The following is a 26,754-nucleotide window of genomic DNA, read 5'->3' on the forward strand; positions in this document are numbered from 1 at the left end:
GAGATAAAAGGACGTGTAGCAATATATTTCCAGTCTTTGCGGTCATGAAACTTTGAGGTGATCGTATTGTAATGGCTGGGGGAAGAGCTAGAGTTATCTTTAGGCAGGTAAGCTGCGATCGGGTCACAATTGCCCCCGAGGGACACTTTGTCGTGTTATGGTTGTGCAAAATGTTTGGTGCTTGGGCAACACATATACTTATTTCTCTTCAGCAGAGTAAAATATGAGTAATCATGCTAGTTTTCACGTTTCTTTAACGATTCCAAATCACAATGACATTCATATATTATTTTGTTTGAAGGGAATTTAGATTTTTTCAAGTATTAAGTATGAAATCTTCTGACGTTTGCTAGGCAATGCGAAGGGGGGCGTGTGTGGGGGATGGCCATTATGTTTCATCTGTTCAGAACACACTGATTTCTGATTGCGACTAATCTTGTTTATGTGTCTCCTTTTGTAGTTATTTGACTTGGAGTCTTATACTTACACTTATTTACTGGGATGTCCCAAGACCAGGGCTGCAGTTATTATTGATCCAGTTGATACTCAAGTAAGTTAATGATTTACCGTAAACTGTACCTTGCTTGTAAGCTCCCCCCCCCCCTCCCCGCTCCCATTACAAACGCCGTTCCCCCGCCTATAGTCCATCTACCTGTAAACCAAAAATCTACATCTTCATCTACATATAATAAAGTCGGTAAAATCGCAAGATATCTCACTGGCTTTAAAATTTGCTTCTGATTATTAGCCATCCTGGATATTGGCCCCCTCTAGTTCAAATGAAATGAGGTTGATTTATTATGATGTTTTAATTAAGGCTCAACTATTAAAACAGATTTCAATCAACACTGTCGTAGCTCATTTCAAAACGTTTTTCTTTTTATTCCACTTATAACCCCTTCCCACATAAAATAATTAAGCCCCCCTCACCCCATTTATTAAGGCCAATCCATAACCTCTCACGAAGTTACAAATTATTAAGCCCACTGGACTTTTATCAGTGGCAGTTTACTGTAAGTACAGTGTATGTTAATTTTGCAGGGCGTCTGTTCTAAAGGCATGCACGGTCAAGTGTTGAATTTGATACTCTTAATCGACACCCTCGATCGATATCTCGATCAATACTCAGTCCACATCCTGATCGATACTTGGTTCACACTCTATCAGCACTTGATCAACAGTGGGTCAGTAGTCGGCCGAGTGTCAACTGACATATTAATTGATCGAAAATTTAGTCGACTCATGACTGAGCCGTAGATGGAGTATCGATTGGGTGTCAACTGAGGTGTCAATGGAGTGTTGATCAAGTATCGATCACGGGCCAATTGAGGGTACCGATCAACACTCGACCATGGATGCCTTTAAGTTTGCAGGTGGGTTGCATGGAAATTGCTTTTATTTATAGCTTGTACTTTGCTTTTGTTCAGTCAATAATGAAGGAAAAAAGAGTTTCCATTCTTGTATTGTTATTGAAACTTGGAAGTGTGAGAATAAGCTACAAATGGTCTAGGAACAAGGCGATCAGTTTCTCCACAGCCATTTCAAGCTCTTTCGGATGTCAGCAATATACTGTTTCTAAATGTACATCGAATTATGTACTTCAATAAAAAATATGGTAACTAGGGAAACCTTCTCATTTTAGTAGAGCTTTAACTTAAGTGTATATTGTGATCACAATTATGAAAATCAAATTTCACTTTTTCCTTATAGAAATCCTGTTTTTCTTTTTCAGGCTGAGAGAGATATAAGGATAGCAAAAGAGTTGGACCTTAAACTTATTTATGCCAGTAAGTATGTACATTGTAAAGAAGTACACTCCAATTCTGATTGGCTGAAAAGCCATGTTAACCTGAAGTTACAGTCAGACTTGTCCATGCAGACATCTCTATAACATGAACACCTCAGTTTTCATTACAGCATCAATGTCAGTGCTAATTCAACAGCATCTGAAGAGAGTGGCTATTCCTCTGGTACGTCATCTAATAGAGAGAAATAAAAGAGGCTCAAGACAGTGTCCTTCGGGACCAACTTTTAAACAAAGTCTGCAGCTATATTTTGCAAATGATTCACAACAGAGGACTTACAGTCTGTATTAATTACATGTACATGCCAAACATCCAGCTTGTGGGAGGTCTTTTTGAAAGTACTACAGACTGAAACATTAAAGATGCTATATTTAACTGACTGAATACATATTTGAGAGATTTCTTATGAATATTGGCCCCAAAAAGTGACCTACTCTTTGAAGACAAAGATTTGTGACCCCCTGCTAGATGTACAGTATCGCCTGAAAGTGTTGACCCATTTTCTGCCACGGGACCTCCACGTGTCATTGTCACCGTATTCTCGCACTCAACCTCGTCTTTACCTACAATAGGTAAAATCGAGGATGGTATTTATCCTGCTGCGGCAGCATTTAGATGAGGTAATACCTTAGTATTGAAAAAGGCATGTCATTTTTCAACAGCCTTTTGTTTTCTTTGTTTTTAAGGTCATAAAAACGTGACAATTGAGTGCGCTTGAATGCTTCTGCTCAATCTGATGAAATTTCTTTAATCTCTTGGCCGACAAGGTTTTCTTATCTAAAAGTAGATCTAATCATTCTATAATTTCTGAATTCATTTCCTTTAGAATTCTTTTTGCGATAATCAATAAATTAAAGCTAACAAGAAAACTTTTGCAGCTCGTATCTAAAGGAATATTTCAAAATGCTTAGCGAGGAAACTGTAGGATGTCACCACTGGCACTCACGCGAGTAAACTTGACTTGTCCCCAGTCATCTCTCTTGAGACACTTAAGAGACGCATGCAGAGCTGAGAAAGGAGATGTTTATGAGATGGAGATGACTGGGAATGAGTCAGCCAGTAAATGGTGTTTGTGAAATGCCCATAAATGCTAAGAGCAAATGCTGTTAATCTTTTGAATTTGCCTGTTGCAGACATGTTACTTAAAGGCAAATTATACACATCTAACTAGTTAAAGAAAGTTTTTAAGACACAAGTGGCCTACATTGAAATTAAAAGTAAAATAACAATCGCCTTGAATTTCCATAACAATTTGGAACAACTCAACGTGCGAAGTCACGCTTTTGTTATCTCGTTCTGCTGACTGTGTCGTGAACTGCGCTCCTTTGCAATCCTTACTTTTAAAATGGTTATTATTCAGCAAACGTTTGGATGTGTTTGGTTTCTTTCAGCTTTGCTGCTCAGATTGAATTCACGAGAAATAAAAACAAGTTCATTCATTGAATGAGTTGTTTAATTCACCATACCAATGTCTGGGACTCCAGGACAGGGGCAAACCATGTGTCAGTGTACATTTGTCGGGTTGTTGTCAGTAGGTTATAATTAAAATTTTTCGCAACCAATGTCAATCGCTTCATTCAGTTTTGTTGAAACAAAAGATAAGGCAATTTTAAGAGAACTAAAAGAGAAAATGATGATGACTGAATGTTGTTTTGCACAACGTTCAGAAGAAACCGAAGCCAACCGATTTGTAGATCTTTTCTGTGATACTGTCAGCCGCTCATGCCTCACAGACGGAAATTTACCCAGGCTCGTGAATATTCAAAGTCTTATTACCAACCGTAAATTCTGTATGCATCGCTTGTGAAACCAGGCTTTAGCTTGCTCGTGTTTGTCAATTGACAAGTTTCACAGCTTTTATTACAAGTAAACAATCTTCCACAATAAAAATTAGTCACTACTTTTTTTCGCCGAGGTATTACCACGTCTTTTGTGCCGCACCGTTTGCTAAAGTTCGGTTGCACTCGTCTTTTCCTCAGTTTCACTTTTTGACCACCGCGGCGGATGCAAGGTCAGACCATGCGGCAAAGAGGAGTCCTATTGAGGGTCAATACTTTCAGGCGGTACTGTGAGACATGGTTGACCACCCCAATAAGTTTTCAATGTGTTCATTGAGATGCACAATGAATGCAAAAAATTCAAATTCTTGCAAGCTTATCCAGCTGGGTTAGCTTAATCAGGCTTTTCAAGAGCAACCTGGTCCTGGTGTATAACTGCTTACTGGTGAATTAATTATTGATTAACCAAGTGTGATGGACTAGCATCCCATCCATGGGAGAATAGAAAAACAGCTGTCTTCCTGATTGGCACTGATCTCTTATTAATTTCCTAATATAATTATTTTTTTCTTCACCAGTGAACACGCATGTTCATGCTGATCATGTGACAGGAACAGGGATTCTGAAGAATCTCACGGGCTGCAAAAGTGTAATCTCTAAGATAAGTGGAGCTTCAGCTGATGTGTTCATAAATGATGGAGAGAAAATTGACTTTGGAGACCAGGTTAGTAGTGGTGCATTTAGATATGTTTACTTCACTTCCTCATCTGCCCAAACTAATGGGGATCTTTTTTCTTTCCTTTCAAAACTGGCACATTTTGTTAATCAGACATGGAGATTCACTGTACAATCATGTAGTTAGCTAGGAGAGTCAGAATGATACATGTATGTCTGCATAATTTATATATTCCTGTGACCAATCACGCCAGTGCTTACCTGCCTGCTTTCAATTTGCATGTAATGTAGTTACTGTATTTTCTCGATAAAATGCCCCCCGCATAAATTTATTTAAGAATCAGTAGTTTTGACCAGTTTAATTGAGGTCCAGCGTTTATTCAAGAAATGCAATTTTCAGCCATTTTTTTCAGGTTGAGTTATTATTACCGATCCTGGGAGACCTGGGGCAGTTTGTCAGTTCAGGATGATTACTTGCTTCATCCTGCACCTGGATTACTCAAAGTTAATAGTATTATGGTACCGTACATACGTCACGTGTACCATGCTGCAATCAAGATTATTTTCTATCACTAACAAACAGAACATAAACAAACGAACAATTATTCTTGTCACAAGGTCTGAAAAATCGTAAACAAAGCTTTCGACTGTATCGCACAGTCTTCATCAGCAATTAAAGTGAGCTCACGTTGTCACGTGAATGCAAATTGTTTAATCACGTGACAACAGATTGTCAAAAATGGCAGGAAGATCATAGCCCCTGTCTCTGTTCAGTGTTGGGCGTTCACATCTGATATGAATGGCCTCCTTGATTTTCCTTTTGATATCTACTGACTCTTTATCAAGAATCTTGACTCCTTCCCAGTCAATCTCGTGGTTGGCCTGAGACTGGTGTTCCCGGAAAACAGATGTTGTTTGTTTCTGATGTTCACCCAGTCGCTTCTCCAGAGTTCTCGTTGTCTCGCCAATGTAATGCTCTCCGCAGTCGTTGCATGTGATGTCGTATACCATGCCCGTCTTCTTTTCAGTTGGTGTCCTGTCTTTTGGATGGACTAAGATGGACCTCAATGTGTTGTAAGGCTTGTGGTATGTGTGGATGTCTTGTGCCCTAAAGACTCTACTAAGATAGAACATAAACAATATATGAATTTGCTTGTAACCAGCCCTTGTGACCTTGCCCGCAAATACATGTAAATGCTGGGACCTTAATCCAATGTCGGGTCCCTGATTAAACGCACCCAGCATTTATTTAAAAATTGGCAGTTTGGATCCAGCTTTTTTTTTTTTTTGAGGCCAGCATTTAATTGGGGTCCGGCATTTAATTGAGAAAATACAGTATTTCATCATCAAATAATATTAATTATATTAACATGTAGTTATTATTAAATTAAATAATACTTATGATATCACTTATGATTCTACAATCTATTGTAAGGTAACCCACAAAAAGTAATCATTAAATTTAATTAGCCTTGGAGATTAGCTGGTTCAGTGTAACTTGTAAAGCACATTGAGTTCTATTCCTTTCAATGGTCTCTTGATCACTCTAAAACTTACCTTCAGTTTCAAGTTTCCAAGCCTCAGCCACAGCTGAAATTAATTTCTTTTAATTTATAAGTTTACATCATAAAAATTCCATGTGTTGTGGCACTTGACCCAAACTCAGATCAAAATGTATCTGAAAGAAGATATTTTGGCTACTCGTCTCGTAGGCCTCCACTTTTCCCTCTCAACTTTTTTATTAATTCTTTTAATTTCATTTATCCTAGGCACTAGAGGTCCGCTCCACTCCAGGACATACAAATGGTATGTTTTATACAAGTCATGTATGTACCACAGGTGGCCCAGACTTCATAATACCATTAATATGTGACATTAGTCTGTTGCCTATTGTGTTACAGGTACAATTCTAGCCATTTATAAGACAATGTATGAGTCAGAATGACTCGAAAATTGCTCTAAATTCTGCATGTGGAAAGTAATTGAAATAAAAGTAGCTTACTTATCCGGCTGTAGGTTTCCATTTCTGCTCTGTCTCAAAGCATAATCGATTATTTTGGCCACAGGATTTGGATTTCTTATCGTGCAAATTGCACCATGCCACAGTCCCTGGGGAAATTTCATTGGAAACAGTCAAAAATTGCCCTGTGCCTCTCCATGGCTGGAGGTGATTTTGTCACTATGGCATGGTCGCTTAGCTAGAAGTTCAAATCCTGTGGCGGAGATAATCAATTACACTTTGACACCGAGCAGAATTGGAATATTAATTCCAAGAGCTGGTCATTTTGTGGAATTTATGGAGCTTTAAGTGTGGGCCGTGGGCCAGTAGGTTGCCCACCTTTCATTTCTCTTTGGGGGATGCAAACCGCCAGAAGGTAAAACTCACGTAAATGGCTCTAAACCACCTCAAAATAACGCAATACAAACACAAAGTAACTGCAGCTACGTTATTTCAATTATTTTCCGCATGTAGCATTTACAGTAGAGCAATATTTGAAGCATTCTCACACATTGTCTTATATAATTGACTATAATTGTAACACAATCGCCAACAGACTAATGTCACATATTAATCGTATTCAACATCTGGGCTGCCTGTGGTATGTACATTTATGTGTGTATAGCTGAAAACTTGAATGGTGGACAACATGTAAACTTGCCTGTGGATGAGGTTAAAATGTCAGAACCAAGACTTCTCAAACTACTGCCATTGAACACCAAAGGAGAGGCCGGGTGGGGTGAGGGGAGGATTTCCAAGGATGTCAGGGGACTTGCCAATTGACATTTCAAGAGTTTGAAAAAAGGTTTATGGTGAATCATGTCAGAGGTTAGGTGCTTCAACTTTAACAGCAAGGAACTAGACAGTGCATGGACCGCTTTTATATTTAATTAACATTCTAGTCTTGAAGGCTATCCATTCCTGCCAAAGATGACTTTTCTTGACTTCTGATATAATAGTATGAGTGCAGGAAAGGGTGTTAATAATTTAAAAGTAGACATACTTTTGGTCTTGTCACTGTTAATTTCCATGTATGATTAATAAACATTCAATGCACAGTACTGTATGTAGTTACCTGTATTGAACATTAAGCAGTGAAATTGAATGATCAATGCCAGCAGGACAAGACTAGTAACTAAGTGTTTTTCAGAGAATCCAAGTTTTTAATTTTTTTGGCATTTTCTTCTTCACTGACCAAAAAATATTTATATTATTTCTTGAATTGCAGGTTGTGTAACATATGTGAATCATACTGATAGGATGGCCTTTACTGGTGATGCTCTTTTGATCAGAGCCTGTGGGCGAACGGATTTTCAAGAGGGTAGGGGTGTGATTAACTCATATCTTCTTCTATATTGACCTATTTGTAACATTTTAGTTGCCACTTTGAGAATCAAGGATCTGGTCATGCACTGTCAAAAAAATACAAGAAGGACCATATATCAGAACATCATACTTACTACTGTCAGTCATGGTAATTGATTCAATGTTGAAGAGGTTTACTGGCCAACTAAATAAACCATTGACGGTTAAGTCAGTCACTCTTCAGACTTGCTGGTTCTCCTGGACTGTTGTACATGTAAGTTCGATTTTTGAACATGTTTAATGATATATTACTCGTACAACAGTACATGCATAAATACCGTAAAATACCGCGTTAAAGCCCCCGGACATAGGCCCCCCCTCCTGGTTGTAAGCCCTTCTATTTGCTAACAAATATAATTCCAGATATAAATTCCCCTGGATGTAATCTCCCCCTGTATATAAGACCCCCGGTTATAAGCCCCCCTGGATACAAGCCCTCCTATTTGCTAACAAAGATATTACTCTACATATAAGTCACCCCGAATATAAGCCCCCCCTAGATATAAGCCTCCGGGATGTAACCCCCCCCCCCCCCCATCTAATGTATATCCCTTAAATGAAGTTATATAAGCCCAGGGCTTTATTAACATGGGATTCTGCGGTAGTCCATTCATTCAATGGATTCATTTGTATTTCAATTAAAGGAAATCCTGAAACACTGTATGACTCGGTAAGAAGTAAGATCCTGTCACTGCCTGAAGATTATTTGCTTTATCCTGCTCACGACTATTATGGTTTGTATAACACTTAATTAATACACGACTGGTAATTTTGTTTGTTTAGGTAACTTCATCTTTTCAATCTGAGTTCCATGATTTACAAAATTAATGCAATTGTTTTACTATCTACATGGTAGGAATATAACTCATTGTCACATATAATGATTTTCATAGAAAAATAATCAGAGCTATTCGACTATTACCATCATAGTTCAAGCAACTTATGAATAGCATGGTTTTGGTTTTTCAGTGCCAACAAAGGAGATGGTGAACCTGACGTTGTGCCTTCTTTTTTTCTCTCTCTCTCACTGCCCTCTGCCATCCCCACTTTTCTTCTTTAACCAATGCCACTCTAAAGCAAACATTTACAATAGCTACTTTGGTCAATAACTACATGAAATGTTCTGTCACAACTCAAAGCCAATGGATTGAGTTCTTTAATAATTTTCTGAATCATGAGCGCTTCAAAGGTGGTCTGGTGACCACAATAGGCTTGAAGAATTACGCAGGCTCAGACAGTATTTTGGTGAGAATTTAAGGCATTTTTATTTTAGGTGTGACAACCACCACTGTTGGCGAGGAATTGAAGTACAACCCACGACTTACTAAATCAAAACAAGAGTTTGTTCAGATCATGGAGGCTCTTGGATTGACAAGACCAGCTAAAATGGGTAACCATGATGATTCCATGTATCTATAATAATATTAAGGTTTTGTTTTTATTTTCTTGGTTTTCATGTGACTTCATCGCCACCGTATTGAGGGACATTAGCAAAAGATTTCAATCTATTATTTGTGTCATCCAACAGGGCCGTCTGGCCTTCGTCCTTTGAATTTCTTGGGATTGGTTGTAAACTGTCGCTAGTGAACACTTTATGTCTTGTATATGAGTAAGAGTAAAGATAAGTACAGGCTGGATTTTAGTTTAACCCGGCTAAAGCTCAGAGGAAACTGTAATGGATTAACTAGTAACTACAATGCACTGTTACTTATTGAGATAGGTAGTCCTGAAAGTTTTTTTGAACCAGATTTATCAAAGTATCCTTAAGATAAGTCTTGAAATTTGTTCGCATCTTAACTTTTGATGTAAAATAAAGAAACCAGCTCTTTAGTTACTCTTTTGTATTTACAGATGTCGCTGTGCCGTTAAATGTCATGTGTGGCCCATCCCAACTGGGCGAGTCAAAACAGAGGATGGATAAGTGAGGGGCATGGGGCAAGTGCAATGACGTCATAACGAGAAAAGTCCAGGCGTTGACAATCTGAAAATCTCTAACTGAAAAGGACTGGAGAGAGAGTTTTTAATTTTTAAATTTCTGATATCCACCCTTTTATTTCTAACCGTAAAAGGAGCTCAGTCACGTTATTTTCAGTTTTTTGGCCACGCACATAATTACATTAAATTGAAGAAACCTTAAAATAGCAGTTTAGTAAGATAGAAAAACACCAAAGGGGTAGTAATAATAACAATAAACCATAAAGGAACAAGGATGGTTAAGGATGGAGAAGATTAACACGGATTGACAAACGACGAACTCGAATAATTTAGGCTAAACTTTTCAAGATGAACAAACGTGACGAAGCTCTTAAAGCAAAATTCCAAGGTAAAGCTCCTTTGCCCTCGAAAATAAGTAGCCAAAGCATTTTAATGACCAGCCACTGGGAAGTAATAAATAATGGTAATAGGACTGAGTGGAGTCCAATTCGGTCTGTAATCATACGAGTGATTGACAAAATCGGACGAGCGCGAAGCGGGAATCCGATTTGTTAATCACGAGTATGATTACAGACTGAATTGGACGACACGATGTCCTGTTACCAATTAATCAAAACTATGACAAAATTCGGGAAACGAACAAACCATCGATTGATCGCTGAACGATGAAACGTCGTAATGAATGCTGAAAAACACAGCAGTTTACTCAACAAAGTGCATCGCAACAGCCCGCGCAAAATGACGCGTACTGTCCAATTACAAGCATGACGCGTACACTGTCCAAGTAATGCTCAAATCGGGCTGCTGATAGCCAATCACTTTCGAGAATTTTGTTATAGTTTTGATTAACTTTGTAACATGCCTTAAAAAGCAAAGCATAACAAACAGAAAAGACTGAAGGAAATATTAATTAGCTACGTAGTTATTCCAGATCTTAAGCGGAAACAGGTTGTTTTGCCACATACAGGTGCTTCGTTAAACTCAGAAGTGCTCAGCATTGTCTTCGATACATTTTAAAATAAAACAGCTGAATTTGTGTTTGGATTGCGTTGTAGCGTAACACGGAGACATCTTGTCATGAACGGGGGGAGGGGGGATGGGGGAGCTGGTCAATCGTACAAAGCGTGCGTGACACATGAAAAGATGAGTTGGCCAACTTGCAAAGTCACACAATGCTTGAGCTTAGAGGAACTCTAGCTCATACTTTATCGTCACTGTCATGGTTCGGCCAGTCCAGAAATGATCTGTAACGCCACCCTTCCAGCCAATTTTTTGATGTCCTACGGTGGTATACGAGGGGCTGTTTCAATTACATCGTTCAGGGTGGTGAATGGCCTAATAATATAATGGCAAAGTTTTGTCACAAAGAGCGTTCACAAGAAACGTTTTCAAGGACGATTTTAACTTTGCAAAGAATCTGATTAAATCAATGGCCAAAACTATGCACATGTCAGAAAGGTGTTCTGATTATGAACAAGAGAATGAAGAGTGAGAGAGTGAATCCCCCATAAAGGCTTTGTATTCCTAAAGTAATTCATCTCAAGTGATTTTTAGACCAGGCAGCCGCACCCAACTGTTTCGCGGATGTAAAAATCGTGTAAAGCCTCTCTGGCTGTTCACGTCAACAAAATCAGCAATTTAGGAAGTTGGCTATTTCCAGACCCTCAGATTTCCGGAACTAAGAGTTATCTAACTTGAGAGGCATATTGGGAATAAAGCCTCCATGGGGCATTAACTTTTACACTTTATCCTCTCTTGCTGTGAGCCATTTGTCTCGAAAATAGGTAATGCCTTTGATTTGTGGTGTTAATCTCAACTCCCACCCTGACAGCTTCAAACAACCCCCCCCCCCCCCACCCCCTTAACCCCAGCGGGAGAAACTAGGACCTGGGGCCTGTTTTTCGAAAGCCCCGGAAACTTTTCGGGCCCGAAAAGCCACAGTCTTAGTTAATCGGTATTTAAAGAGAGAGAGGTCTACACGCCTGAAACTTCTCGTACGGAATGGAACCTCTGTTTAAATTAAGAATATGTGAATAAACCAGCTCTGTAATCATAAGGTTTGAGATTTTGCTACTGCTTTCCGGGTGCGAAAACTTTTCGGGGCCTTCGAGAAACGGGCCCCTGAACTGAAACTTCGACCTTTACGTATACTGCTAGGGTGCGGTTTCATTAAGCGGTCAGGAAGATAATTAAGGTATACAGAGAATGACGGGATGGCTTGGGATCCCGGGGAAATATCAATTGTTAAATATTCCAATCTCTATGGTAGTATCCGAATGTCGAAGTCCATATGAGATCCAGGTGCTAACGTTCTACAACAGGAGCACCTTGTTTGCCCGAAAGGTGAAAAATTTTTGCAAAGCCTTAGCTTTCTCTGCATATGCCACTATTTAGTGGATTTCTTTCATTCAGACACTAGATTTCCGATGGATACTGCGTAGTCATTGCTCCCTGGAATTTGTATCACTCGTTCGCCCTCTCCTTGGTTCTAGACTCCTTGTTTGAATATCGAACAGCAGTTCTTTCTGAAACTGAGCTCTCTAGTTCTTTGACTTGAAAGTTTGAGTGACGCATATATAACGGAGGGGCACTGAGCTGTGATATATGGGGGGTAAGTGATAAAGGTGATGCGTAAAGGGTTTCAAAATAAAACAGTAGCCGTTTTCAATCATCGCATACCTTGCGAGACTTATACTCCCTTCTCTTGAAAGAAGAGAATCTCTGTCTTGCAAGGTATAATCAGAACAAGCTAGAACTTCCGATCCGTGGAGTAGATTCATCCATGGCCACCGGAAGCAAAAATGAAGAAAAAACATAAATTAAAATCACAGTACAAGCTATTTGATTTTGTTACTGAATTATGAAAGTACCCAGGGATTTGATTTCAATTTTACATTAGCCTAGCAATCTTCCAAGCGTTAAGTTAGTTGGAGCGCGACGCGCAGAAAAAAAGGTGGAACGCAGTAAATGTGGCCAACATCAGCCGTACTCATCTCACAACAGTTATTAGCTCCAGAAAATTTATCACACTCATCCCGAGAGGCGTTTGGAGTTCATAAATTTGTAAGTCTTCATATACCGATGAGTAATGAGTATCATCATCATCATCATTTTATTTAGTAATGCAGGTTACAAAGATTGGCAGCCAGTGAGGCTGATGTGGACCTACAATTAACTAATAAAATGTGAAATAATAAACAAAATAATTTCTAAAATTACCCCATGGTATTTAAATATACAACTGACTATAATCAAATTAAAAATAAATTCAGTATCAAATCAATAAAATGAAGTCTTTAGACTAATAAAATTTTCAAGCTGAAATTTCAAAACAATGCCGTCAGTGGACAACAACGAGTGATCATGTTTTGAATAATCATTTACAACTTTCTATCTCTGTCTACACATATCATAAACTTGTATATATACCTCGATGGTAACGAGATAAACGCCTCTGCGCAGCGATATATATATCTGTATTCTAGATCTACATAAGCGGTGTCCTTTATCTTCAGAAAATGCTTTTCAGTATCTATATTAGTTTGGGTGGAATCCTTTGGATGGATGATCCAGATCCAGACGACGATCGAATAGTATCCCATGATGCATCTGGTTTAGGCTTATATTATCACTGCGTACGTGACGTCATCATTTATTCCACGCTCTTGGGATGAAGCCATGGCGTGCTTTCACACTTGGCTGGATTCCGTGGCTTCTGCTTTTAAGAGTACCGAGTTAGTTTATATTCACTGCGTTTCAAAGGAGAATTTTGCCGTTACAGTGAAGGGTTTTACTTGTGTTTCGTTGGTCTGTCGAGAAATGCATATAAGCTATGTCGAAAGCATGAACGAACGAAGAAGAGCTCTCGCCCCTGTGGTTGTTGTGAATTCGCCCACGGACGAATTATTCGCTGGGGTAAGACGTCCTGTGCTGATACGAATAAGTTACAACAGGTACATTCTCCGAAGAGAAGTAAAGGGGTTTTCTGATTATTCTTTTGACATCTCTTGTCCGCTTCTTAGCAGGTTTGTTCCGTGTTGTTCCGTTTGCTGCATGACATCTCTTGATTACCGCTCCATTGAACTATTGAAATTTACGAAGTTAAACACTCCATTACTAAGGCTAGTTATCACTGCTGAGCATTTTGCAGTTTCGGAAAGAATAGTAACCAAAACACCTTCGAAAATAATCATTTTGACCAAGCTCGGGAATAAAGCGCCAAACGAACTGAAACTTGAAGCAGACATTCACACACGCAACACTGGTATGTTACGAAATTTCAGTCCACTTCAATCGCTTAAAAGGTCATAAAAATGTGGGTACTTCTCGGTACTTCTTTGCCAAAAATCATTATTATGTCTATATTTTGTGGCGTGATGCCCAAAAATCGAAGACATCAACATACTGTCCAAAGAAAAGCGAATATTCATGACCTTGTTACGGGTCAACGAACACTTTGTGATGCGAATAGTCATATAACACAATCAAAGACAAGAATACTATAATAAGGCCGCGCTCTTAAACACTTACAAAACATTATAATCGTGTCAAAGATTTAAATAATGCACTTTTCCAACCTTTTACTGCAATGATAATAAGAAATAGACCGCGGAGAAAACCACGTTATTTCACGCTGAAATCCATGATAACTTCGATGTTGCGTCACGTACGTAGAAAATTGAATCATGGGATACTATTCGATCGTCGTCTGATCCAGATCAGAAATATCACTCGGATTATGGCGCATCAAAGGAACCGATCAATCTTAGCCCAGAGTTTATCGGGATCATTATGTAGTATTGTATATTTGGAAGTTGGTTCTTCATACAGATATAGATGCATGACAGCAGCACTCCAGTTCACAAGTTCTTTCCAGCTGACCATACAGAGAATGTTCAGTTAAAAGCTGATAACCCAACACAGAAGTGAAATATCATTTGGTGAAAAACAGTGGCCCGTTATTACACATCCCCTACTTACATCAACCATGAATATGATTTCCCCATTTCTAGAAGCCATTTAACCACGCACGACAGCCATCGCCATCACTACCCCAACACCTCTTCTTCCATCATAGCCACGTCCATCAACACAACCACCACCACTTCCTACACATCCCCCACCATCGTCTCATTTTCCTACGCCACCTCCACCACTGTCAACCCCCACCCATCCTCCTCCACCACCGCCACCAGCATTATCGCCATGCTGAGCCACATCCCGCCGCCTCCAGACTCTCTTCATCAGACACATTCTCACCTAAAAAAGTCAGGCAAACCATCGTTGCAGCCACACGGTAAGTCCTCATTGAAGTCGTAGTGACAAACTTTTTCTTCGGAAGTTTCCAACATGTCCTGCCTCACTGAGAGGCAGACGTTGGTGGGTACCTTTGAACTCAAATACCCGGCACTGTAAATGGAAGGAGATATGAAGCCCGAGGGAGATGTTTGCGAAGAAGGCGACGATTTCCGCGATGGGTGTGAGACGTAGGGGATACACAGAAGGTGCAAGACTGACACCGAGAACGCCAGAGCGAGAATCTGAGGAATATTTTGTGCACGAGGGGAGATTATCACCGTATTCAACTTGAGATCTACTTGCACAGTGGTGTCAGGGTCCAATTGCATCGGAAACACGCCATGGCCTAATTTGCGAACTGAGCACCAGCCACGATCACCAAACAACTTGTAGACCTTTATTGCGACATAATGCTGCCATCCTAGTATTCCTCTGTCTGATTTTTTCGTCAGCTTACCGATACAAACGCCCCAATCTTTATTACCTCGAATCAGCATGGCTCTCTCACCCTCATTCTCGTTCGGGACAATATTCTTCTGCTGGTCTTCAACGGCACTTCGTTCTGGGAATGTACCTGGGCTGATTGTGTGGGATGTTGCCACAACCTGATCATAAAGGTTAATTATCTCCAACGCAGACAGCAGCGCCTCTGATGAATGAACAACACGGTAACTGAACACTCGATATCCTCTCCAGAGGACAGGGTGGGTAGAAGAGTCACAAGGTACAGACACCTTCGCTAGATCACTTGGGGAAAGCATCAGTTCTGGGAAACTAAGCACCATCGATGGATGGTTACAGGGCACAAACTTCTTCATGGGTTGAACTTTGAAGCAGTGTTTGATGATGCTCGGAGGATCTATCTTGAGGGTTAACTTCACTGTGTACTGTGCACTGCAGAAAGGAACGTCAATCGTGATTGGCTGGCTAGATACAGTAGCGGCTTCAGCGTCAGCCACCTCCTGAACATAGGGGAGAAGATCTACTTGGCACTTTTCAATTAACCTCGTACGGAATATCTCCCACTTGTAAACAGAAACAATAATGGCTGGTTCTGCGCCATTCTCGATTGTAAATCTTTTCGGTGCACCGAAATTTTCTTGAATAATTCCTTTGAAGGTTTGGCTGTAAAGGATTCTTCCCTCCAAGTTTTCTACCTGAATTACGAAGTTTAACAGCCTTTTTAATCCCACTAATTCAAATTCAACTTTTTGGATCTCACATGAATACTCCTGACAAGCAAGCAGTGTATACAGCGACTTTGGTGGTGGTGGACTAGGATCAGGTGGATCACCTCTGAACATGGCCCCTGCTTTCTCTAAACGCAATCCTGCCGCCTCCCACAAAGACCTCGTCTTCAATTCAATGTCGTACAAATTGGATTCTGGGGTTCGAACTGTAACATCTTGATGTAACGGCGTTCCAAACAACTCTGTTGTTGTCTGCTTGTAATTTAACGGGTGAAGTTGATGGGCGTGCCAGATAAGTTGGACATCGTAACAAGAAGCCATGGACACGTCTGGATGTAGCCTCTTTAGCTGCAGATGATGCCCATAGCGTTCTGCAGCACTTTTGAGAAACAAGTCGTCACTGTAGTGTGGCAATGAAACTTGGTAATAAAACTTGAACTGACGGTAGCAAGCTTCTTCCAGATTGTACTGAATCCTGGATCGGTATTCTGTTAACAATGTCGGGAGTTTTGTAAGATCTACTTCAAACGGCTCCCCTGGAAGTGCTCCATACCAGCGATCTCTGGTCAACTGAAGGGCTCGGTTCCTTTGGGTGGTGTTTAAAGGTGCATGGTCTAACACTGTGGATACAATATTGAGGCAGTCCTGCTCGTAGTAAAATGGAGCCAACATGTGCACATGCCAGACCCATGCGATGTCCAATGGAGCTGCTTGGAGGGCTGGCGATGAGCCAGATCTTGAAGCAAATGGCAACCAAAAGAGCTCATATCGTTTGATGGCGTTTTTAACAACAGATCCTTTGCTCAGGTTCGGATAATAGTCCACCAGTTTAAGGAACTCGAGTTCGTTCTTGGCTGCCTGGATCAGATCTATACCAAGTGTTTGGGACAAATTACCATCTCTTGACATTCGGGAAACTCCGGAGTACAGTCACCCAGGGATCAGTGCCACTCTCTGAAAGATCGTTTTCAAAAGAGAAAAACAAATTACTAGACCATACCCGACATAAATAAGCGTCTCAAAATCGCAGACGCCAAATAAAATTAAGGTCTTTTGGTATAAATAAAATCGTGGTATTTTTTGACGGTGATTTGAATTTTTCCAGCTATTTGCAACACACGTTCTACTTTGTTATGCAGAAGTTTGCATTGTTACTACCTATTGAGGGACTATCGATGGTATTACAATTTATTCTTCTAATCTTTCACGAGTGTTTCTAGAACTCAATAGAAACAAGTACAAAATGTTTTTATTTCTTTTGGAGGACACTGCTGGAATAAAAGAAAGGAAAATCACTCGTTTATTTCGATTATCAAAAGCAAATTCTCTGCGCGGGCGCCATCACACATTACGTCAACAGCTCGTGCCGTGATTCTTATTTGTACTTCTATTGTAACAATAAAGTGTTTCTGTCTCAGACCTGTGGGTTGAGAGGTGCCCGAGGGTATTTTATGTCACATTCCCCAGCTGTAGAGTTCTTAAACATCGTCGTCAGAGTCCCTGCTTTGAGCTACCGCCACTCAAGACATGAGTACTTTTACATTTATTTTTGTCTTTCAAATTCGTTCATGACGTCAAGTCATTCGAAATTAATTAAAAATGTTAACTTCCTTATTCTTAAAATCCATCTTGAAAGACTTCATGTATACGTGCACACAGGATTACAAAACCTCTAGTTGAGGTGGAGATACGTAACTGAAAACAGGGTGAAACAGTCTGGAGACATTTTACCTTGTTTATATATGTTTAAGTTAATTTACATTGCCATGTTCAAATTTGACAAATATTTAAAACAATAAAGGTATTAATTGACGTGACAGCAGGAATCAGTAAAAAGAACACGACTGATTACCTTGTAAAAGACCCTTCGCTCGGTATACAAACCGCCATGGAGTAGCGGCATTTATGCATATGTCTTGGCATCTTTGAGGCTGATAAATGTTGTGCCACTATAAATTTTGAACAACTTGGAAATCGTGACTATTCACACGAAGAGTTTCGTTCCGGAACCAGCTGAGGGCTCATGGGTCAAATAACTCTCTGCCTTTGGAAAACTGTTCGAGCGTTTAACTCACGATATGAAGGATTTCGTAGCGCACAAGAAAAAAATGGCCATAGAAACTGACAGTGACTTGCAACACTGATAATTTGCCAGTATTCAGCGCAAATGAAATCAATAGTTACGGCCAAGATGAGGTTCGTTCGCCAGATTAATTTGTAAACTGAAGCGCCCTTATTAGCGGAAGTTAAAGGCATTTGTAGTGACGGTTATGCTAAACTGCTCTTACATTTGTCGATTTTTCGTCATTAATGTTTTATGTTTCTAGCCTTCTTTTTACATTTAGCAGGGCACTGACCGTGTTTTAAATCTGCCCTTGAGAAACATAATTTACATATATCTTCACAGACCCATGGAAAGTTCAAAAAGAAAATCCAAGGGGTAAATAACGCGTTACATGTATGACTGAAATCTAACAAGCTGGAATAAATAAAGAGATAAATACTTTCTAGGCAAGATGTAACACCAATATCTTTTCTTGAAACTCGCTCATAATATTTCTACTGAAAAAGCGCTGTCACAATTCTTGCACTGCATGTGCTTGTTGTCCAGTTCACGCAGTCGACACAACGACGCGAGCTGAAGAAAAAGAAAAAGTTCTGTTCTCGTACTTTTGCTTAACATTCTTGTTTGTCGTCATGAGGTTCCCCAGTGCAGAACATGGAGTACAGGTCTTGTGCTTTTTAAAATATTCCGCTTGAAGCGTAACCAGCCAGTCTTATGTATTTCATCTGACAATAATTTACCATACGAGGGATAACTAATTTCAGTTTTTATACACTCAATACTACACTCACCTTTAAATTGTGTAACGTTGCTGTTACAGCTTGTAGTTGCTAGATTACACTTATGGCGAGCGATATTGTCTTTATAAATCAGTGAATTTCCTTTTTATTGGACAGTGTGTTTGCATCAATTGACGTCATGTTAACCCCATTAATTGTCTTTGACGTGAGCACGAGGTTATCTTTGAAACCACAATCGAACAAATCTCGTGTTTGTCTGAGAAAAGCAATTTTAGAACTTGATATTGTGCACTGTGTTAACATTCAAAAGCTACCTCAATTTTATCCCGCTGACCTGTACCAAACGATCACATAAACATTAGAATGACTTCCGCTATTTTGATAGTACGTCACCAAAAGTAGAGGAAAAAAAGACAATTTCACAAAGATCACCACATATGACAGCACTTTTATTTCTTAAGGTTTCTAAGCAACAGAGGTTACCACAGCAAAGACTGTGGCATCCTTTCCCAAAAGAAAGCTGGATTTTTCCAATTTTAATATGAAACCGTGCCTCCATTTTTTCAGTTTGTTGTTAGACATGCAATTTTGCGTGGTTTCACAACCTGGAAACATAAATCTTTTTGTTATGAAATGTGTAGCAGTTAATTGTGCGAATCCCACAAAACCCTTTCATGGCTTTCTCAAAAACTGCGTTACAGGTTTTTGCAAAATTTTGTTTCCCGTTTGCACCCATTAAAATTTATTATTACCCTCTATATTTTGGAGTTGGTTATTCAGTTATGTTGTTTCCAAACTTAAATATATATGTTTGTGTTTTATTTCTTTGGAGACTGCAGAATAAAAAGAAATTCATCTCTCCTCCCTGAAATCAAAGCTGAGAATGGCTAATCCAAAAATGATAAGTGTTGTTTGAATTTAGTTAGTAATGTAGCTAACAAAAGCCTATAACATAATCTCCTTTACTTAGACCTATTGCTGCATTTATTGATTTCGTTATACACGAACAGAGTTTTGTTCCTGAATTGATCTACTTTCACCACGAAGTTGAACAGCGAAAGCCTGGAGCCGAAGGCAGAATGTTTTTCTCTAAGGGCGTACCATTCTTAACGCCTTTCGCGTGCAATGGTTTCTCATAATCGCAAATTAAGTTTAAGCAATTGTTTTTATCATTTAGATGCGCAACCCGTGAGCTTTCTCCTTTCAGTTTCTTCAACCTGCTACAGGAGTCTGGGAATGGAAAATGGAAAGATTCCAGCCAGAGCTATCACTGCCTCGACTTATTATAGTCCCAGTTACAACTCGTCCACTGCATGGTCTGTCGCTGACCAACCTGGTCCACACTCCTGGCTCCAAGTTGATCTTGGTGGAATCATGGCGGTCAAAAAGGTTGCTACAAAGGGAAGAAGCATGATAGTGTCGCCAATTGGGTGACATCTTATGAAATTTCATCCAGTGCAGACGGGATCGACTGGGTTCTGCAAGCCGAGAACGGTATTGTGAAAGTAAGTTTTCTGGGCTTTTCAAATGTAGCTATATAACCACGGAACTCAGTTCACAATATCCCGATGGATTCAACTTACAACACGTTGTTAAAATTTCCTTTCAGGAAGATAGTTGAACTTGAGGAACTTTACGTTAAAATGACGTCACCCATTCAAAATATCCGTCATCTTGGATTTGAAAACTGATTAAACAAAATGAGAAAAGATAAGGACATAAGAAATATAAAGAACTCCAAATAAGATCGTCATAGACGCCGAACACAAACTAAAACAAAATTTGAGCTTAGGAAGAAAATTTAGGTCAAACCGGCAGCGTTTCAAACGATTAATCAAAGCAATCCGACCAAAATTTCCTTGATAACTTTTAGGAAAAGTTGGGAAGTTTAACCACTATAGCTTGAGTTCTGCTTTGGTAAGGCTTAACAGGCTTTATTCAGGTGTGGCTCCATAACAAATTTGATGTCCGCTTAATATGGGGTCCGCTTAATACAGGTTTCACTGTACTTGTATGTTGTCTTGTTCAAGCGATTTTCAATTCAGGGTTCAAAGTAATTTGGTTTGGTTTTACTACGCTTTGTGATCGATTAAAGAAAGAAAAAAACCTCTTCTCGTCTCTTTTCATCGAGATATAGAGAATCTTTATCCCGATTCCGCCTAGTTAGAGTTGCGGTTCTCTGAGTAACGACCGTAACGTGCAAGTTTTTTTTTTCTTTTTCATCCTGCTCCTGCTGTCAATTTTAAAACTATCTCGCATCCCGCGGGTCAATTGAGGAAATCCCGCTCCTGCCAAAGAATCTTTTATCATGCATCCGGTCACTAACATGCATTGCTGTCATCCCGTCTCCCGCTTCCATTTCTACTCTTATCTGGCATCCCGCCAAACCCGTGTTGAACTCCAATAAACGTAGCTTGGAAACCGATTTAAACATATGAACAGTGAACAAGATGTATTTTCGTTTATTTCTTTCACAGATTCACGTCTATTCTTAAGATTTATTTAGCCAGTGTTGTTTCTAAGCTTAAAGCATTTCTTAATGTTTCGTTTTACTTCCTTGTATACTTTGAACTTCCATCGAGCAAACATATCAGGGTGTAGCTGTCGTGCGAATGAAACATCTGGCTGCTGAAAAACTTCTCAAAATATTATTACATGTTTTTGTTTCTTCCTTTGTATTCCTTCTGTAAAGGAATTGTCCTGTGCTTAGTTTTGGTTAGGTTTGAATAAAAGAAATCTCTGCTATATCTAAATTAGACGATCCCTTGAATTGCCGACGAAGCATCTCGAAATTTCGTGCAAGGAAACCATGATTTCGCAAGGTACCACTATTTAAGTTTTCTTGTGTTAGTTTCTGCACAATGATCGAAAGGGTGGCCCTAGGTGAGAAATGTTGATTCTTCATATCTTTTTCCGTATCATAAATTTGCTTTCGTCGAAAAGCAGTCTTCGTTGGGTCTTCACCAAGAAAAGCTTGCTTACTTTAAAATTCGAATTCTCTCACCAGAAACTTGTTTACGTTTGTAAGTTAAGGGAACTTGGTCACGCAGAAGATGTTGGTTCATATTGCTATCGACAGAAACTCTTTTACTTTCGGTAGAACTGGTATTTAACGGATGAAACGAAATTCGTCAAAATCACGCAATTTCAACGTTGCCGAAAGATTTATGATTTCTGTAAAATCAGCATAATGATGTGTTTAAGAATCTTCCACATGCTAAGCTGAAGAAAACTGTGTTTTCTGGGTAAAAAATTAAATATTCGAGAAAAACGGAAATTATAGGAAAAAAGTGAAACAAATTTAAAATAGGCCGCCATGTTTAGTGAAGTCACTGCCCCCTCGGCAGCGCTACTTGCTTATGTATCCCATAATATTAACACAGACGACATGACAGGTTATCTCTAAAGGCAATTCCATCGAAGTAGAATTTGCAATAGATTTTCTCTCAGACTTGGCTGGCTGCTTATATCAAAAGAACTTAAATTTTGAATTTAAAAAGGGGGGTCCCCGTATTCGTTTAGGAGCAGGAGGACCTACAACATATCCCATAATTCCTTAAATTATCAGCTTTCAGGAACATTTATATTTGAACCATTCACTCTACCCTTTGTGACAGCAGAAAAATTGGGAGAAAGTTTAGCGACGAATACAACATTGGATGGATTGCACCTCAAGAAGCAATTTGATGTACGTTTCAAGTTAAAGACAACCATATTTAATCGACAGGGATTCAATAATTATGTTCCAAGCACGCAGTGTTCATGAGGGCACATATTGTCTTTTACGAGTGCTAGGTATGCTCTCATTTTCAGTGATAAGTTTTTACTCCGCAATAGTACGGTAAAGAAAGAAGATGATCGCTGCATTCAAACTAAATCAAAAAAATCGCTAGGTCGCGTTACTTGTTTACGAAAAAAGAACCCTGACGATTTGTCTCTCGCAAGTAGAGCAGTTAAGAAAACGCCATCACTTTGTTTATGTGCGCGCGCTAATTGTGTTATTCTGGTTAGTAAGTATGCGTAATCTAATACAGAGGAATCGTCTTAAAAGTGAAAACCTCCCAAAATAGCGAGAAGTAACGAAAACGCTAGCGGGTGTTCCACTCACCTCAATCATACCCCCTTTTACCACGATGGGCTGTACGTCCGTGGGTTAACTAATATAACTTTGGAAGCACTACTATTTTTTTGTTATCTCCATGCAGTTATGTCTCCGAATGAGGACATGATCATCACGGCCATGTTAACTCTGCTCTGCTATACTTCACAAGTGACATTTGCGTTTGTCACACAGTGCGAAGAAGCAACCGACTCTATTCCAAATCGTGTCTTGGCAGGTCACGCGTTCTTTACCAAACCTTGCAGATTGCGTGATGTCATGCATAGGGCGTGACCCTCCATGTGAGAGTACTAACTATTACAGAAAGACAAAGGTTTGTCAACTGAATAACAAGACTGCAGAATCTAGCCCAGAGGACTTGGTGGATTATGAATGGGCAATCTACATGACCAACAGCGTCCGATTCCTCCCTTGTAATGGCTTTGACTCTGAATGTGGAAGACAGACAGACATCTGCCAAATTAAACAGGGCGGAAACAAATGCGAGGGTAAAATGAAACTACTAACTTAGAACGATTTTCACTGAAGTGTCGAAAGTAATTCAAAATATTGGTCTAAAACAACTCGCACCAATTTGTTATCAAATCAGATGTAAGACCAAAAATTAATCGTGACTTGCTCGCACTCGGTTTCCCGCGCTTTGTGTCAGCTACATGAATTGCTTCGAGTTTTGATTGGTTCACTGGATTGTCTGCGTTTTTCTTGATTGGTCGGAGCGATCACGTTGGTTTTGGATTCGCGACACTCACTTGAAAACCGCTCTTCACATTTCCTTTGGCTATATCGTTGCGAAAATATCTCGTCAGGCTTTTTTTCTGAGTGTTTACAAGCATTGAGTAGAATGATATGATGTTGCTGTAATCCTCTAGTTTGTAATGTATGTATTTAACACCTTTTGCATTATTTGCTCAACTTTGGTATATATTGCCTTGAATTGTGCTTTAATCAATAAACGAAAAAGCAAAAATGTAAATAAATGCATAAAGAACATAAATTGTTTGAAATTAGTTAGTAGTATAATTAGAGTAAGTCATTAAAATAATCTCCTTTACTTAGACCTATTGCTACACTTAATTATTAATATCTTCATACACGAACAGAGTTTTGTTGCTATATTTACCACGTTGATTTACGTTCGTTTAACACTAAGCTGAACAGCGAATGCTGAAGTCAGAATGTTTTTTGTTTTGTTTTGTTTTTTTTTAGCGAAGGGTCTACCATTCTTCACGCTGTACGCATTCAATGATTTCTCATAAACGCAAAGTTTATGTAAATGTTTCTTATTATTTAGATGCACAACCCGAGAGCTTTTCTCCTTTATTTCTTCAGCTTGCAACAGGAGTCTGGGAATGGAAAATGGAAAGATTCCAGCCAGTGGTATCACAGCCTCGTCTTATTATGATTCCGGGCTCAGTCCCAATTTCGCTCGGCTCAACTCGCCCTCTGCATGGGCTAGTGGTCAACATGCAAGTCCACCGCACTGGCTCCAAGTTGATCTTGGTGGAATTATGGCGGTCAAAATGCTAGCTACTCAGGGAAGGCGGCTTTCCAACCAGTGGGTGACATCTTACAGCATTTCATCCAGTGTAGACGAGATTGAATGGGTTGAGTTTATGGAGAACAGTGTTGTGAAAGTAAGTCAAGAGTATCCTGATAATGAGCCTTGTGAATATTGGATATTTTTTAACTCAATAAGAAATAACATACAAACTGCGGTGACAAACATGACAATAAAACGCAGTTTGGAAAACAAAATTCATTCACTTGACGTTTCGTATGTTTCGACATACATCTTCATAAGTAAGAACTAAATTTCAATTAAAGATAAGTAACTAATCAACATTAGTATCACCCAACTAGTGGACTAATGCAAATCCTGCATTTTGATTGGCTACGCCACTAGGGGACTATTTAGTAATAGTCATCGAGTAGCGAAATTGGCGCCATCGAGCGTGACGCTTTCTTTCGTTTTATTCCCAAATAAATATTTCTTCAACTTGTATTTGCTAACTTTATTATTGCCTTTTCTGACCGACTAGTTGGGTGATACTAAAACAATTAGACCCTTCGCCCTCAAGGGCCACGGATCAATAGCCCATGAGGCGAAGCCGAATGGGCTATTGACCCGTAGCCCTTGCGGGCTACGGGTCTAATTATTAAATAACAATGACAGAAGCTAAGAAAAGTTTGCATATTAAAAGATGCAAACTATATAAAGATAAAGCTTTTCGCTGCTCACATTATCGTTTAGAGTAGGTTTCAATTTCCTAATTAGTAGAGTCTCCTTTATCTTGCAATGAGTATCTGACCGACCTTTTGCCAATATATCAAAGTGGTCCCATTTTAAGTGGTGACCAGTTGACGTGACGTGGTCTGCGATAGCAGACGCATGACAGTTACTCATGATCGCTTTAAAATGTTCAGTTTTTCTGTCATGTAATCTACGTTTTGTTTTTCCAATGTAGAAATCCTGGCAGTGCCAACAACTAGCCTTATACACAACCTTTGACATTTGGGAACGGTTGATCCTATCTTTATAGGGAAAAAAAAGACTAAAATTGAATAAAAAAGTCAGAAAATATTGAAAGACAAGAACCGAAACACGCTTTGGTAACGAATTTGATGTTTAGCGTTTTCGAACTCGAGCTGGAAAATGTTGCTCATAAACTCAGCAGCACTCATTTACGTTAATGTTTCAGGTATTTCAAGGAAACGCCAACAAAAACACAGTTGTTTGTCACGTGTTTTCACAGCACATCCGAGCTCACTTCATTAGAATCCGGCCACAGACCTGGAACGGTTATTTATCTATGAGGATAGAGCTGTGCAGCTGTTCAACTGAGTGAAGGAAACTCCAGTTTGAATGAGAGACTGTTACGTCAAATTTTATTGATACGATAGAGTAAACAAGCACAGCTTGCACTTTAAAGACATTTTTCGCCGAGTCCAAGACGTTTTGCAGCGGTAAAACATTCAATTAGGGATATCTCAGTGCTTGGGGCACATTTTAGCATAGTCACAATATGAATTTATGTTTTCATTATATTCATTTTCTTCATTAAATATTGACGAAGGTTTTGTAGGCCCAAGGTGAATTTGTGTCTCATAAAAATTTTCCTCGTTAAAAATTTAATTAAAACAGTGGTAATCGTAGGTTTAAAGGTCATGTTAAAGGGTCATGTTAAGAATGTTTTTTCAAGGTCAATTCTTGAAAATTCTCATAAGATTTATTTTCCCCCGAAATACGAAAATATAGAAAAATTGTATTTGTTATCAGCATCATCGGCCAACGGATAACTAAATATACAGTATCTGTGCCATAACTGATGTGCTCTTTTAATGTAATTTCGATACTTTGCATGCGAATAATAACTTATTATTACTGAATAACTTGTTGTTATTGATAACAACTTCACTGCATTGTATGCTGTCTTGTTAAAGCGATTCTCAATCCAGGGTTCAAAGTAGTTCGGTTTAGTTTTGTAACGCTTTGTGATCGATTTAAGAAAGAATAAAAACCGCTTCTCAACCACTTTCTTTATTTCTAAAGGTTTTAGGCAACAGAAGTTACCTTGGTAAGGATTCCCAGAGATAACCGGTCTTAAAATACGGCTAGATTTTTCGAATTCTAATCAGAAACTCATCATCCATTTTTTCAGTGCTTTTTTAACATGTAATTGTCCTGGTTTCACCGCCTGGAAACATATATCTTTTCGTTATAAAAGTGCTAACGGTTAATTGTGCGAATCCCACAAAACCCTCCATAGTTTTCTCAAAAACAGGC

The 26,754-nt window shown here is 39.2% G+C and overlaps 3 protein-coding genes across 3 annotated transcripts; 2 read left to right on the forward strand and 1 right to left on the reverse strand.

Moving 5' to 3' along the window:
• Positions 1–4: 4 nt before the first annotated feature.
• LOC145501095 (persulfide dioxygenase ETHE1, mitochondrial-like) lies at positions 5–10,729 on the forward strand. Its single transcript, XM_081480652.1, has 9 exons — positions 5–107; positions 461–550; positions 1,733–1,787; positions 4,162–4,307; positions 6,028–6,064; positions 7,486–7,578; positions 8,267–8,356; positions 8,896–9,012; positions 9,474–10,729. The coding sequence occupies exons 1-9, from the start codon at positions 72–74 to the stop codon at positions 9,545–9,547; spliced, it is 738 nt and encodes a 245-aa protein (XP_081336778.1). The 5' UTR covers positions 5–71; the 3' UTR covers positions 9,548–10,729.
• Positions 10,730–14,794: 4,065 nt separating this feature from the next.
• LOC145500973 (uncharacterized) lies at positions 14,795–16,986 on the reverse strand. Its single transcript, XM_081480548.1, has one exon. The coding sequence runs from the start codon at positions 16,952–16,954 to the stop codon at positions 14,813–14,815; it is 2,142 nt and encodes a 713-aa protein (XP_081336674.1). The 5' UTR covers positions 16,955–16,986; the 3' UTR covers positions 14,795–14,812.
• A 4,244-nt stretch (positions 16,987–21,230) lies between these two features.
• On the forward strand, positions 21,231–25,816 carry LOC145500080 (lactadherin-like). The gene is made up of 3 exons (XM_081479571.1): positions 21,231–23,458; positions 24,300–24,604; positions 25,670–25,816. Exons 1-3 carry the CDS (start codon positions 23,224–23,226, stop codon positions 25,814–25,816), a joined length of 687 nt encoding a protein of 228 aa, XP_081335697.1. The 5' UTR covers positions 21,231–23,223.
• Positions 25,817–26,754: the final 938 nt, after the last annotated feature.

Source organism: Orbicella franksi, chromosome 10 (genome assembly GCF_964199315.1).
Source record: "Orbicella franksi chromosome 10, jaOrbFran1.1, whole genome shotgun sequence".
Taxonomy (NCBI): domain Eukaryota; kingdom Metazoa; phylum Cnidaria; class Anthozoa; order Scleractinia; family Merulinidae; genus Orbicella; species Orbicella franksi.

Bases quoted from the DNA above. Each gene is read 5' to 3' on its own strand.
- LOC145500973 (XM_081480548.1), bottom strand. From the start codon at position 16,954: ATGTCAAGAGATGGTAATTTGTCCCAAACACTTGGTATAGATCTGATC.
- LOC145501095 (XM_081480652.1), top strand. From the start codon at position 72: ATGGCTGGGGGAAGAGCTAGAGTTATCTTTAGGCAG. The intron at 551-1,732 runs GTAAGTTAATGA...TTTCTTTTTCAG, and splicing joins TTGATCCAGTTGATACTCAA to GCTGAGAGAGATATAAGGAT. The intron at 6,065-7,485 runs GTATGTTTTATA...CTTGAATTGCAG, and splicing joins CACTCCAGGACATACAAATG to GTTGTGTAACATATGTGAAT.
- LOC145500080 (XM_081479571.1), top strand. From the start codon at position 23,224: ATGTCATGCATAGGGCGTGACCCTCCATGTGAGAGTACTAACTATTAC. The intron at 23,459-24,299 runs GTAAAATGAAAC...TTATTTCTTCAG, and splicing joins GGGCGGAAACAAATGCGAGG to CTTGCAACAGGAGTCTGGGA. The intron at 24,605-25,669 runs GTAAGTCAAGAG...TTAATGTTTCAG, and splicing joins TGGAGAACAGTGTTGTGAAA to GTATTTCAAGGAAACGCCAA.